General features: G+C 45.6%; 2 protein-coding genes across 2 annotated transcripts; one reads left to right on the forward strand and one right to left on the reverse strand.

Annotated features, from left to right (window-relative positions):
* The first annotated feature begins 1365 nt into the window (after positions 1 to 1365).
* B3GALT9 (beta-1,3-galactosyltransferase 9) lies at positions 1366 to 6169 on the forward strand. Its single transcript, XM_087752771.1, has one exon. It carries the CDS (start codon positions 3025 to 3027, stop codon positions 4141 to 4143), a length of 1119 nt encoding a protein of 372 aa, XP_087608897.1. The 5' UTR covers positions 1366 to 3024; the 3' UTR covers positions 4144 to 6169.
* Positions 5739 to 14523, reverse strand: PSMD5 (proteasome 26S subunit, non-ATPase 5). The gene is made up of 10 exons (XM_009477112.2): positions 14336 to 14523; positions 13990 to 14134; positions 13242 to 13355; positions 12658 to 12786; positions 11115 to 11224; positions 10524 to 10666; positions 9845 to 10036; positions 8898 to 9007; positions 8083 to 8223; positions 5739 to 7560 (listed from the first exon to the last, which is right to left on the reverse strand). Exons 1-10 carry the CDS (start codon positions 14506 to 14508, stop codon positions 7303 to 7305), a joined length of 1515 nt encoding a protein of 504 aa, XP_009475387.2. The 5' UTR covers positions 14509 to 14523; the 3' UTR covers positions 5739 to 7302.
* Positions 14524 to 14809: the final 286 nt, after the last annotated feature.

Below are 14809 nucleotides of genomic sequence, written 5' to 3' on the forward strand. Positions count from 1 at the left end.
GGCCAACTCCCCGGAGCCGAGGGGGTTTGTAGCACTCCAGCTCCGTCATTTTGCCCTTCAGCAGTCTTTTTGTTTCTGTTCCTCAGCTTTCTCCCAGTGGTGCTCAGCCAGGCTCTTCGGATAAACAAAGCCCCACGTCCGAGAGCTGCCCGCGCCCCGGCTGCGGTTGGACAGTGTTAATCTTATATACGCGCTATCGGCGACCGTTTGAAGTTCCTGCTGCCACCACAAAGCAGTGCTGAAGAAATGACTTCAGAAGTACTGCGAGCACCACGCTGTGTGTAATTGCAACAGGGATGATACACATGTGGGTTTTATTATTATTCTAAAAACGCACAATTGGGAAAGCCAATATTTTTAATGGAAGTGGTTTCAAATGCTAGTGTTTATTTGCTTATTAAATGGTTTAGCTGGAGACAGAGCATCTTCAAAGGAGGAATTTTTTTTCCCAGAATGGGTATCTGGGGCTATAGTGCTATATTATTATACATAAAAAAATATTTCCTTATTAGCTTTTTGTTTCAGAGAACACATTTAATTGACACTTCCCATGCTGACAGCTTGCCAAGCTTCAAAGCACAACTTCTGCAAGGATGACAGTGGTTGTGAGGCTGGTCCAGATGAAGCTGCACACACAAGCTCTGGGAAAGGAGTTTTTCCTGGTTCTGGAAAGCCTAAAGCCGAGGTCTGCGTTGGGACACACACGCTGTGTGTGTTTGGGCCGTCTTTCAGAGGGACATGATGCACTTCCAAGCTGTGACCACATTCTGGGGACCTCGTTTCTTCTGTAATTCCAGTTGCTTCCTACAGCAACGCCGATTTCCCAAGGCGTGTGGGAAAGCTCTCCCCACACCGCCCCAGAGCCAGGGGCAGGCGCTGGGAGAGCTGAGGGGCCCAGCCAGAGCTGGGGGATTAACCCTTGGTCACCCCAAGCCAGAAATCAAAGCTCTTCTCCGTCTCCCTGGGACATTTGACTGACGCAGGCTCCCCAAAGGATGCTTCAGGGAGGATTGCAATGGTCAGAGCATCATGCCCTGAGCCCTTACAAGGCACGTGGCTAAGGCAAACCACAGCAACGCTGCATCTTCCTTGCACCCTTTCACCCAAGGATGCAGTAACAGCAGTGCACCTTTACGTATGAAAAAGTCTTTTCAAAATAAAAATAAATAAATAAATAAATCACAATCTCTCTGCCCTCACACGGAGGCTGGAGTTCCCACGCTCCTGCTGATGAAGGCTGACACCTCCCACCACAATTTGCCCATCAAACAGCATCGTTGCTGCCATCCACCCCCTCCACCCCTCCCTGGGGCTGCTGGGGACCCGCAAAGCCCCCTCCCCCTCGGTGCTCCGCAGGCCCCGCGGCTCGCAGACCTGCTGCCAAACCCGGCCCTCGCCCCTGCTGACACCTCCATCCTGTTTGTGGCGTCTTTGGCACTTCCCCCTCCAGCACTTCCAGTCCCCTGCGGCTCCCCAGGCCGCGCAGCTCCAGCGCAGCCCGCCGCTGAGCCAACATTAACACACGGAGGCTCTGGCGCAGCCGAGGCCAGCACCGAAGGCAGGAGCCTGTCCAGGGGTGGATCACCGCAGCTCTTCACCAGGACATGCAACCACCACAAAAGCATAAATCCATGTAGTCATTTAAAACCACAGAATGGCGTTGTGTGGACAGAAAGCAAAGGACCATCCGACACAGCTCGCTAGGGTTCACGTCCCCGCTTCAGTAAATGGATGCTGGCGGGGTAAGAGGTGGGGGGACACCCCAAAACAACCCCAGCCTCCTGGCTGAGCACCGTCAGCTCCCCCTGCACAGCCCCTTCTTCCTGCCCTGCTCCGGGGGCCCATTGAAAACGCGCCTGCTACTGAACGATGCCCTGCGCTTCCTCAGCTCCAGGAGCAATCAAGAGAGCCCAGCGAGGCGCCTTGCCTGGAGCGGGGTCACCCTCTCCCTGCTCAGTCCGCTGCCCGTGTGCTAGAGACGGCCCGGCCCAGCAGCGCCCACGGCCTCAGGGCATCCTCCACGTCCCTGGGGACCCCACACGAGGCAAACCCACAAGTTCACGCACCAAACCTCCATCTCGGGAGATGCAGCAGGGGTCAACGGCCCCAGACAGGGGAACCAACACCAAAATAGCACAGCTGTGGAAAAAAAAAAAAACAAACAAAACACCACACAAAACAAAAACCTGGCACGGCTTCACAACGGTACTGGAGGACCCCTTTTACCAAGCAAGCCCTAGCAAGTTGCTTCACTTCTTTATTTCTCAGAGTCCCAACCACAAGTGTTAGAAATTAATAAAGGGAAAGGCTAGAGTTTTGCTTGCTTTGTGTTTTATGCAGCTGCAACACGATCGTCCCCTGGGATCACCTTTCCTCCCCGCAGGCAGGTGAGGTGGAAGCCATAGTCTCTGGGTACCGGCCAGTAACTGGATCCCGCAGACCCAGATACCGACGCTGCCCCGAAAGCCTCTGCTGGGGAGAAACTGCCCCTGCGGTGAACGCAGACCCTGCTGCAGGGAGAACTCCCACCGCCATGCAGGTAAGTCCCTCGGCCCGCGGCTCAGCCGCAGCAGGGAGGCTGGCGCGAGGTGTTCCCTCTGGGACGGGGGGACAACAGCTTTCCCTTGGCTTCCTACCCCGCCAGCTTCCATACGGCGTTGTCAGGCCAAGTGCCAAAGACTCCTCTGAGGACGCATATTAACATTCCATGTCCTCATTAGCATCTCAGGCCTTCAGTAACAGGTTAAAAATAGTCAGAAAATATTAATAGTGAATTATTCCTCAGTATTTCCCCACATGGATGCACAGAAAGAAGCCTTCTAAACTACAGCATGGTAACGTCCTTCCCAGCTTGGGATCTCGCTGTGCCACAAGAAGTAGGGTTGCTTAGGTTTCTAGGAAGAAAAGAGCCTTACACTAATAATACAAAGACCAGGGTCTAAGAGTCGCGATTGTTTTGCATGAATATATTATGAATGAAGGAAAGCCTTTCTGTTGTTCTACTAGCGAGAGAATTCAGTGCCCATGTCTTCTCTTCTCCAGCTGACACACTACAGGCTCCGGACTCACCAGTGGTGCTTCATTCTCTTTAATGTCTTGCTTTTCCACGTACTGCTTTTCGGAGCAGATTTACTGGAGGAATACTTTTTGCGGTCGTTACCCCTTTCTTACACTGACGCAAAGACTCTCGAGATCAGGGAGAGGGCCGGGAAGCTAGATACGGATCCCCTAAGGGCCAATCTCTCTTACACCGTCACCAGTGCAGCAACATGCTCCGATCAAGAGATATTTTTGCTCGTTCTTGTCTGCAGTAGCCCAGAAAACAGGACAAGGCGCAACGTGATCAGGCGGACGTGGGGGAACGTGACAGACGCCAGAGGTTATGCTGTCCTTACTCTGTTTGCTTTAGGAAAGCCAGCTTCAGTAACCACCCAGCTGGAGATCAGCGAGGAGTCTCAAAAGCACAGAGACATTATTGAAGGCAGCTTCATTGATTCTCCCGAGACGCAGACACAGAAGATGTTGATGAGCGTGGAGTGGACAGTGACTTTCTGTCCCCACGCAAGGTACATTCTCAAAACAGACGAAGACGTGTTTGTCGGTATTCCAAGTCTGGCTGGGTACTTGCTTAGCTTAACACAGCTAGAGGACATTTACATTGGGAGGGTCGTTCATCACGGAGTGCCCGACAGAGCCCCTGAAAGCCCTGGCTTTGCTCCCGTCCATCAATACTCCCAAGAGTTTTACCCAGATTACTGCGATGGGAGCGCTTTCGTCATCTCCCAGGACGTCGCTCGCAAGGTGTACGTGGCCGCCGAGGGGGTGCCAGTTTCAGTGCCCCCCGATATCTTTGTCGGAATCTGTGCTAAAAAAGCTGGCATCACGCCCATTCACAGCTCTCGGTTTTCTGGGGAGAAGCACATCAGCTACAATCGATGCTGCTATAAATTCATTTTCACCTCTTCCAACATGAAAGAGCACGAGTTATTTCAAGACTGGAAGGAAACAAGCGATGGGAAAGATTGCTCATTACTGGAAATGTACTACGGTCTGGTGTCCTGCAAGGTTTTGACCTATATTGATAGGTTCAAACAGTTTAACTTAGATAGAATTAAAAATGAGGTTCTTCATTTCGCCGATTAAGGTTTAACTTTTGCAAAGAAAATCTGAATTTTCTTTTCCCAGCTCTTTTATCCTGGTAACGTTTGGCAATAACAATCTCCTCGCAAAGTCAGCTCTCTGCCCCCCAACAGCAAATGAATTCCCAGTGCTGTAGTGCGTCACAGCAGCGAGAGGCGGAGGTACGCTAGCTACCCAAGTACCCACAAGCGCATGCATACAAGTAAAAAAGAGTATTCCAAGAATCTTTGTATCCTGTCTTTTCCAGACTTTTGAAGTCCTCCACCTTATGCCAGAACTCCTTCAGTGTTTTTTAAGCCGAGTGAGGCAGCACCTGCTTCCAAAGCGTTTTGTAACAAAGGGGAATCTCCATCCACAAACGGGAGCTACGGCTGAGCAGCGTTTTACAGTGAAACTGCACAACAGCTCAGAGAGGGAACAGGCATGGAACCGCCACGGGAACTGCTGAGGTAAACAGCCCGGGGAGATCCCGGGCAAGAAATGCAACTTACCTGTAAAGAACCTTGTATTTCTGTCAGTCATGGCATCAGAGAAACACCGACACAAGCAGCTCAATGCCGTAACGGTATGCTGGAGAACAGCGGTGAAGTCAGAACAAATTCACCAGCATACTGGTAACACAAACCTTACTCAAAATGTAAGAATTCCCCACATTAGGAACCAGCCACCGAATACATCTTCCAGATTAACTCTTCCACACCAGCTCTTTCAGCAGCAGGCAGACCAGCTGGGCAGATCGGCTCTGCACTCGTGACAGACGCACGGGAAGAGGCGCGCGTGTACCTGTGAGGGTCCCGGCTGCCCTCCCCGCGGGGACCGAAGGAACCGGAGATGTGCTCCGACGGATCCCCAATTCTTCAGCACCAAGTTACGCTGCTTGTTAACCAGGGTCAAATGATGCGCTTGGGTTTGGTTTGTTTTGTTTTTTCTTAAAACCGAGTTCAGCAAGTTTAGCATGTCACCTCAATCCTCCTTCTCCATCATTCCATTTCTGCTTTTTCCTCAGTTACCTGCACCTGCTGCTTTACGGGGGGAGGACAGGGACAACATGCTTAAATTTCCCCATTGTATACAAGATACAGCAGCAGTAACATGTAAATCATATGGCAATATACAGGATGGGTAAGGAATTACATGTGAATAATAAGGGGTAAGTGCCTGATCAATTAATCAGAATGTTGAGCTCAAAGCTCAACAAAATAAAGCATCTGTGCATATATAAAAAAATCCCCCTGTTTGGCATCTCTGTGTATTCTAAAATATTGTATTTGGCAAATGTACCACGCAAAGCGGACGCTTAAGACTTAGCACACAGAGTAGCCTTCAAAAGCAACAGCTGAAAACACACATGGAAGAGACTCATGAATTGCAGAAAAGGTTTATATATTGATTTCTTTTACTGAGATTTTAGTATACAGCTCATACAGAGCTACCAGCGCACAAAGCCACCTAAAATAACAAAGCTGAACTGTCCAATACAAGCGCAAACTAAGGACTTTATACTTTTTCGTTTCCTTTGTAGTGCTTTCATGTTTTTTCGGATGCGGGATTCACGAAGCTTCTGTGCTCCCTCCATTCACAAACGAGACACTGGGTGCTGCATTTCGCACTAGCAGGTGTTTATTATGCACATCCAGGATGAAAGCGCCAGCAGTAGCATCATGTTGGGTGACAACTTTTGTACATATAGATCATAAGCAACAAGGCAGATCACCTGCATTCAGACAGCTTATGGAACATAAGGAGATCTTCCCCAGCTACGCTGCTCCTCCGAGTCCACTTTGACTCCTTGCCAGCAATTTTTGGCTGGCAATACCACCACCTCTGCTGCAGCTCAAAGCTACTACAAGCAAGAAAAGAGTTACTGCGTGCCTACGTCATCCTGCTTCGCTTGGCAGAGTGGGGACACAAGGCAAGTACTTTCCATAAAGGCATACCTGACTTGACACACTACGAAAATAAGCCCCAAGGTAGCAATTTCATGTTTTATTATGCTCCTTCCAGCTATTCCTTAGATTTCTTATGCCCTCAACAAAAATAATATCAACCTTTTGTATAAAGTACATTGTGGTCTCTGTTTTATGGACAAAGACACATCACTGGAGTGTCCAGCTAGTCTTGCATCTCATCCGCAGCTAGCTGACCATCTTCAGAGGAAGATGCACAACTCCGTAAGGTACTACATTTCCATATTCCTAATTCAGTTCATGCCCTTTAACATGAAAGCTTTATCTTCTTACCCCTTTTATTCTAACTCAGGCAACTAAAATCATACTTTTTTTAAAATAACACTTAAAATTAAAAAAATTTCTCTGTTAAAAAATAGTGTAAACAATTTAAGATTTGGTTCTGAAGTATACTTGTAGTGCTATAGCTCATGCTCCTTTTGAGCAAGGAAACTGAGCTGCCATACAAAGTCGCAGTCAACAAGGCAGACAAAGCTCCCAGTTTGGTTTTATGCACTAGAGTTTGCATTCATTTGTTTTAAAAAGGGTTAAAAGCTTTTTATCCATCCTCAGCATAAATGTAAACAATATTTAGGATTATTTATTCAAGCAAGACTTACATCCAGCCAGTTGAAAACAGAAGAGAATCCAGTTCGTACTCCCTCATGTGGACAGAATGTTCCTAGCTTATTCTTACCAACAGGGTTTCTGACAGAATATGACTGGCTGAAAGAGTATGTTCCATGCGAGTGCCAAGTTCGGCAGATATAAAAAAAATTAAAAAAAAAAAAGAGAGAGACAGACTATGACAGCATCTGAGGTTACAAGCCTCGAGGTGTTTTGGTGTTTGTTTTTTTAATTGAACTGTGATCTACTGAGAAAACACGATAGGAACTCCAAACCCAAGAACAGTTTAACTAAACACTGATAATTTCTGCAAAACGAGGCAGTCAGCAGTTGACAGAGTGCTCACCTTGGTTACTCGTCTCACGACAGTACAGAGAACTTCTGCCACGACATTCTATGGAAAATTATGCTGTGCCCTATAGGTTTTGAGTTGCTCTCATGACTGTCATTTCAAACAGTCAAAGTGCTTCACGTTCCTTTAAAGAGACAATCTAAAGAGACACCAGTGTGGGGAGTCTTGACACTTTATATCTTAACACCTATTTCAGTAACATGGCTTGCAAGAAGGGGAACCAAGGCATCAATGACCTTATTCTGCTCCTTCCACGGCCGTAGTAGAAACTGCCTTAACGTAATACGGGCCTTCACGCAAGTAAGCCCTGAGCCTCAGGTAATACTGATTTCCAAAGATTTCCGCGATTGTTTTAGAGTTTACGAGGGCCTTAACCAGTTCATACTTGGCATCCTTCGAAGCTTTGTCAGGCTCCACAGATCTGTCTACAATGTATTCCACAAACCCTGGACTGTCAAGCATCAACTTCTGGGCCCATGGTTGATTTGCAATAGCCTAAACATGAAGATAAAAGGGGGGGGAGGGGGGAACACCTCATTTTAAAAACAAACAAACAAACCAACCAGTTACACAGTAGGCTGTTATGCAAATAGCCAAGAAACAGAAAAACTGAAATGGGATATTCATTCTACACAGTAGTTACAACACAACCACCACTCAAATCAAGCAGCAGGGTTTAACACTGGAAAACAAGTACAGCTCAGTGCTTAGCTTTAAAGTTTTAAGTGAATTATCACAGCAGTGCCTCTGATATTGGAGAATCACCCAAGAACACAGTGGTTGCTTTTTTTTTTTTCCCTCCCCTCTCCAATTTATAAGAAAATAAGCATTACAGACATGACATGCCTGCTGTATTATTTAAATGGTGAATGCAACCAGGGCACAATGAAAAAGGCCTTATTTCTGACCACTTCAGGCCTTCAACAAGAAGTTTATGGCATTCATTTAATAAAAACAACGTGAGACCAAATGGCAATGCAATTCGCTACCCGATCTTTAAAAACAGAAAGCACTTACAGTAAATACGCGCAAAGCCCCACAGTGGAGATCGGGGAACGGCTGAGTACTGATGCTCCTGAAGAGTTCCAACGGCTGGCTAGACAAGGCTGTGAACCATGATTCAGTCATTCTCAAAAGGTCTTCTGTCTGCTGCTCTGGCTACACGCATCAGAGAAACGTACAGAAATGAGAGAGTTTGATTAGGATTACGAAAAGCTTTTGAGTTTTGAGTATACGTTCAACAGTTAAGGAAGTTATTTAAAACAAACCACCAGCAGATTAAACTGCAATAGTTTAAATTTTCAACTTATTTTCGTGAATGAAGAAATGGCCTTCTATAGGACATTTAGCTTGGAGGACAGATTTAAATAAATTGATTTTGATACGTGAGATAAGTGCTATGCTGGAGTGCAGTCCTGCAGGACAAATGAAAACGGCTTACTCGCTCATTTAGAGATCATTTAAAATCAGATCACTGGATCTAAAAAACATACACAGGGATTAGAGTAGTTTGCCACTATCCCTTTTAAAGCACAAGAATATTAAATTGTTTACTCTCATTCCCTCCGAAATGCTGTCTTGACTTCATGTTTTATAAACAAATTTCAGAACACCTGCCTTCTTACAAACAAACTCAAACTTTAAGCAAACAAATAAATCAGGGATTTCAAAACAGTAACATTAATGACTCCAAATACTAGAAAGCTACCACTTCTACCTCAGCTAGATGCTGCAAAAAGGTCTTCACAATGGTCAGATGCACAATAATTTCATTCTTGTAGATTAAAAAAAAAATAAATAGACAACAACAACAAAGCAAACCATAAACTTACAGGCAAGTAAAGAAGAGATGAAATTGCATCCAAGCATCGAAGTCGCAACTCCGTGGGGGCATTCTTTGCCTGGTGCCCTATTCTGTTTAACAGATTTTGAAATCTACTTCCTTTGAAAATAAAAACAAAGTGCTTTTAATTAATCCAGATAGACCTGTACAGGAGTACAAAGTTACCTGTCAGTCACATTATACTACATTAACTGGTAGAAAGCGTGTTGTACATCACACCTGAGAAAGGCGACTTCTTGATCTACTATAATAAAAAGCAGTGTAAGATTCTCTCTGCTTCATATGGATCTAAGACAGACAAATCCAAAGCTTTTGTTAATTCTCCAGACTCCCCAAATAGTTCCAAAAAGGAAGTTGTGTGTCACAGATAATTGAGTTATCTCGGGAGGTGTGGACCCTAGTACACTGGTAATTAGAAATCTTCAATCCCATTCTACAATGCTCCAATAGCTGTCTGCCAATACAGATTTTCACTTCAAAAGCAAAGCTCGGACTAGCAGCAAGAAGTCTAGCACCTACTTTGAATCCTCTGAACAGTTTTATATTAAGAGAAACAACGCAGTCTTTACAGAAAGCATCATTACATGATAGTTCACATTTTTCTAATCCTGGTGAGAATGTCACGACATCAGTAGAAACAGAGGAATCTAAAATAACACGACTACCGACGATTTGTATGATGCAGCTCACTAGAAAAGAATAATTTGAATCATGTTTGCGATACCAGAATTCCAGCTGCCAGGCATTTCACACTGCCATGCCTGGCAAGACAGTTAAAAAACACCTCATCTGCTATAGCACAGCTATTAAGACACCCTTGATTATTAGACAAATAAATACATTTTTCAACTCCTTTCTCTGTTACACCAAACCAACTCACTCTTGTATATTATGACATACTGAGGAAGTTTTATTAAAAAAAAAAGTTATACTAACTAGTTTTCTGTAAAACCTGTTTGCCTTCCACATTTGATCCCAGGATTCCTAGCGTGTCCACAGCCACTCCAATCATGGTCGGATCATGACTTTCTGCCATTTCAAAGACTTTTTCCATAAAGACAGGGTATCGTTCACAGATCTGCTGTGGACTGTCTACAACAGCCAGATTTCCAAAAAATTTAACAAATCCTGAGAGAACAAGACAAAAAAAAACATTCAGAGTAGAGGAACAATAACTTTAGCAATGTCAAAATTAAACATACATTAACATAAGATTGTTTCACTGCTAAACTACTGTTAAGTCCGAATACCGTTTGTGAAAGGCAACAGAATAAGGACAGAACTAAGGAACAAGACAGTATTTTGGAAGTTACTTAATTCATGATGTAACAGCTGTCGTCTTGAATTCATTAAAAAAAAAAAAGCCTACAATAACACAAACTTCAAACGTATAGTACAGCCTCTCCAGATCCTACCTGTACTACCACTGCTACTGAGTAATATTATTCATGTGTTAGACTGTCCTTCAGCATTTTTTGTACACATCCAACATACATGTTCTTACATTCAAAAATTTACATGAGCTTTCAAAAAGAAAGGCTTAATAGTCCTCTCAATTTAACTCATTAATAAAAGCAAGCAGTAAACACTGGGAACAAGAAATGCATGATGTAACCTGGTAAATAGAAGCCTGAGAAAGGATCAGACTCCGCACCAACGATGATGTTCGAAATTTTATCGATAATTCCTTGTTGAGCAAGATACTGACGCCCGTGCGGAGTATGGGCCAGTGAGGTCACCATCTCTATACATGTAGCTCTGTAACAGACAAACAGTTATTTTGGCCCATTTCAGATGGGTTTTTGAAGTACTCAGCGATTAAGAAAAAACAGGTTTTCTGCCCTTAAGACAAAATCCAAACAAACAAAAAACCAAAAACCAAACTACCCCAACTGTCCAACACTCCTCCAAGCTCGCTCAGCTATCTTACTTCAGGTGTATAGTTGGAAAGAATTCTAAAGCGTTTATGCTGCAGCCCAGCATTACGCCTACCACAGCATATGGGGAAACTTCATCTTGGTTCTCAAATTTAAGTATACAGTATTTTACACTCAAGGCTGTTTAAGAAGAGGCAGATAAAGTACTTTCCCAAAAAGGGTTTCAGAAGAAACACACACAAATGTGTTTAAAGAGTGTTATTTTAAGACTGAACATCAGAGTTTGAAGAATGGGGGACATCTCATTGGCAAACTCACTACCAACATACCTGACCAGCACATCGTCTCCAGTCAGCTCTCCAATTAGCTCTGATATTAATCCACTGTTTGCACAGTAATTTAGCGAATCTGCTGACACCGAAGAAATCTCAACAATTAACTAATAAAAGCACAGGGAAAAAAAAAAAAGGACAGTTTATAAAAACATTATAATGGTAACAGTTCACAGTAATGGCCATATACGTCTTCTAATGCTGAATAACCCTATACGTATTAAATAATAGAATTTCATGATGTTGTAGAAGTCATTTTTAGCTCAAATAAGAATCCAAAGGCCTGCTGAAGCCTTAGACTGCAAGCTGTGAACTTTCACCTAGATACGCTGACCATAAGCTGAACTCCTACCTAGCTACGTGAAGGAAGGCCCCGAGACTGGTGCAAACCAGGAAGATAAGGTAGCCGAAACCATCAGCAGAAGCTGCAGCTAATCAAGATAGGAAAAAGAATGACCTGCCTGGAGCCTGGGAAAGGATCCAATGAGGAACAAGACGACCCCAGACCCAAATATCACTATTGGACCGAACTGTCGCATGAGGGGAGGGGAACTTAGACTGTGAAGGTATAATTGCCCAGGGATTTCTTTGTTCAGGGTCCCTCTCTGGAGGCACCCAGCTCGAGCTGCTCTCCACCGCTGTACCACTCAATAAATTTGCCTGGAGTACGTCGTGTCAGAGACTCTGCTTCAGGGAAACCTAGGGTCGAGCCTGAAGGGAGAGGAAGCACCCCAGGGTAAGCGTGCGTGTGTGTGCGTGTCTGAGCAAGGGGTCAAAAAGGGGTGCCCGTCAGCTCAGTGGAACTGCCCGCTGCAAAGGGACTCCGGTCCTAGCAGTTAAAGTCTCAGGTGGTGTGTGTGCGACTCCCTGGATGGCGTGCGAATGCTCGGGTGGCTGCTGCTCCCTTAACAATGTTTTCATAATTAACCTAAATGTTTGCCTGAAACAAGTTCATACGGAGTTCCCAGTTTACGGCACATGCATTTGATTTCTATTCAGAGTCATCTTTTCTTCAGAGGATCATCGCTGCTATCCCCACTAAGCTCTAGAATGGCTAAGTTGTATTATTTCTCCTTTGCCATACCTATCTAGACTGACACACTTGGCATCTCTCTTGGTCTCTTCCCCCATCCAGAAGTTTCAATAGCACTTCACACCCAAAGGTTAAAAGACTAGAGCAGCTATTTCACTTTTACTTTCAGAGAAGCACACATTTTATTGTATCTTTAGTAACTCTCTGTAACCCTTCCCATGCCCTAGGTACCACAAGTCAGAAAATAAAAGATGAAAACATTACTTCACATTTTTGTACCATAAACTGAGAAAGAGAAGTTATGATGTTATTTGAGGGCCAACACTGCTGTACTCTTCCTACTCCTTTCTAGTCTTGACAAAAGGTAGACATGAAGAAAAGGTTGTAAAGCAGTGATGAATACTAATTTAAAAGCAAGCCATAAAATCCAGATTGTAATTCAGGACTACAGTCCAAGAGAACTGCAGTATGATGTCATTCAAATGCTAACATGGATCACATCCCTACCTCATATACTCTGTATCGAACAACATCACTTGTTGCCATGACATTTTTCAAGTCGCTCAACAAACTGCTCACAAATAAAGCCTCTAAGCCATCGTGCGTCTGTGCTATTCTTGAGAGAGATTTGATGGCCTGAAAACAAAACCAGCAACTTATTATAAGAAAAACACAAAGAGAAGAAAATCCAAGACTATCTGACTTAGTATCACTGTTCTTTACTAACATACTAAATCATGGTACACATCTGAAATTTTAATTGCGATTCACTTTTCAATGAGAATCACCGTATCGTTGACATGAGCTAGTTATGGTTACTGTGATTCAACTCTCTGGCATGAAATTCAGATCTATGAGTTCACTTTGACATCAACAGCTACTGGAAGATAACAGTTCTAGGTAAATTTTCTATCACATCTAAGTAACTTCTGGGCTTAGGGCACCTACATGCTTACAACACCTTTCAAGCAACATAAGCTCTCTTTTCTTCAAAGAGGAGCAGAAGCTGTCACCTCAGACACAGCAGAAAAGGTGTTCTGTGCAGTGTCTACATCAGTTTGTAGAGGAAGAAAAAAGCAAGCAATGCTTACCTCTTTAGCCACTGCTATTTTCTCTCCACCAATGCAATTTATTATTTGCCTTAATAGTTCAGGACTGTTGAGAATTTCTGTAACAGCATCTGAATTTTCAACAATCCTCCCAACCTAAAGACATGATTAAATAATTACAGAAAATAACATTATTTCCACTATAAGGACATTCAAGCAGTGGGACAGCTACCCAGTGGAGATACTCAGAACTCAACTGGACAATACCCTGAGCAGCCTGCTGCAAGCTGGCCCCGCTTTTAGCTGGGAGCTGGACCTGAAACCTCTAGAAGTCCATTCCAAACTACAGCGTTCCACGATTCTGTTCTTTTAAATTAACGCAACAAGCGTCAAGTTACTACAGCCTATTCCTCTTCAGTGTTTCCACAATATTGTTCAAAGTATCCCGAATACCAAAACGTTGCTGCACTTAGTTCTTACGCTGTCAGTGCTGGCTTAGAAAGCTTTATCCAGAACACGTGACAGAAGATTCATTTACAAGTTATTTCTGTGAAGACATAGTTCTACACATTTTCTTTAACAGACACATCATAAAGCATTACATACCAACACATTGCACAGTATTTATCCGAAATTGCATAAGCGTGTAAGAGCACAATCCCTACAGATAACACTTGATGTACTGCTTTCGTCACAAATTACGACACGAAACAGCAGTAACAGATTAGGACTAACCCAGCCTGGCTCAAGACAGAGCTCTGTCCCCTCCTCCTGGAGGAAAACGCTGTACCTGAGATATGGTGAGGATTTTCACGGAGTCATCGGGGTGGAAAAGCCCTTTCTGAAGCTCTTCTCTGAGGTTCTGGATCACATAGACCGGGTCCAGGGCCTGCAAGAGCCTCTCCAGGATGGAAACACACACAGCCACCTGCTCCCTGGGAGAGACAGAGAGAGAACCAAGCCTTTCAGGAGGGGGACGCCGCCGGGTGCTCCCAGATTCTCAGCTGTGCCAGCGCCCGCATGAAGGAAGGCAGGGAAGGAGACGGGGTAGCAGCAGGAGCCACCCCGCTCCGGGGGAAAGGGAGAGAGGAGCTGGCAGGACTGGGTCAGGCCCGTGAGACCGGGCCGCCGCTAACCGGTCATTGCCGCTGAGGAGGGCGAAAAGCGCTCCCAGGTGGTCGTCGCTGAGGCGGGCGCGGAGGGCTGCGAGCGGCACGGCCTGCACGGCGAGCTGCAGGGCCCGCAGCTCCTCCAGCGGCGCCTCCCGCCCGGCCGCCCGCTCCAGCAGCTCCACCACCGCCTCCGCCATCTTGGCGCCGCCGGAAAGCATCGCGAGAACCCACCGCCCCTAGCAACCGCCGCGCCGTCGCCAAGGGCCCCTTTCGCGTCCGCCGCGCTGTAAACAAAATGGCGGTCGCGCCACACCCCCTCTTGGCTCCGCCCTCCTCGCGGTCTGATTGGACAGAAGCGCGAGGGGCGGTGCCCGAGCGGGGTGGGGTCGGCGCGGGGCGTGGCCCCGGCTGAGGGGCTGAGGGGCGGCGGGGCGGGCGGGGGCGCCGCGCGGCGCTGCCCTGTTTGGGGGAAAACGGGGAAAAATGGTGCTGGCGTGG

This window comes from Nipponia nippon, unplaced genomic scaffold, assembly GCF_047370975.1.
Source record: "Nipponia nippon isolate SJK-2023a ecotype South Korea unplaced genomic scaffold, ASM4737097v1 scaffold_16, whole genome shotgun sequence".
Classification (NCBI taxonomy): domain Eukaryota; kingdom Metazoa; phylum Chordata; class Aves; order Pelecaniformes; family Threskiornithidae; genus Nipponia; species Nipponia nippon.

Bases quoted from the DNA above. Each gene is read 5' to 3' on its own strand.
- PSMD5 (XM_009477112.2), bottom strand. From the start codon at position 14,508: ATGGCGGAGGCGGTGGTGGAGCTGCTGGAGCGGGCGGCCGGGCGGGAG. The intron at 10,037-10,523 runs GTTACATCATGC...TTGTTCTCTCAG, and splicing joins CTCAGGCTTCTATTTACCAG to GATTTGTTAAATTTTTTGGA. The intron at 7,561-8,082 runs GTAAGTGCTTTC...CTTCATGTTTAG, and splicing joins GGGCTTTGCGCGTATTTACT to GCTATTGCAAATCAACCATG.
- B3GALT9 (XM_087752771.1), top strand. From the start codon at position 3,025: ATGTCTTCTCTTCTCCAGCTGACACACTACAGGCTCCGGACTCACCAG.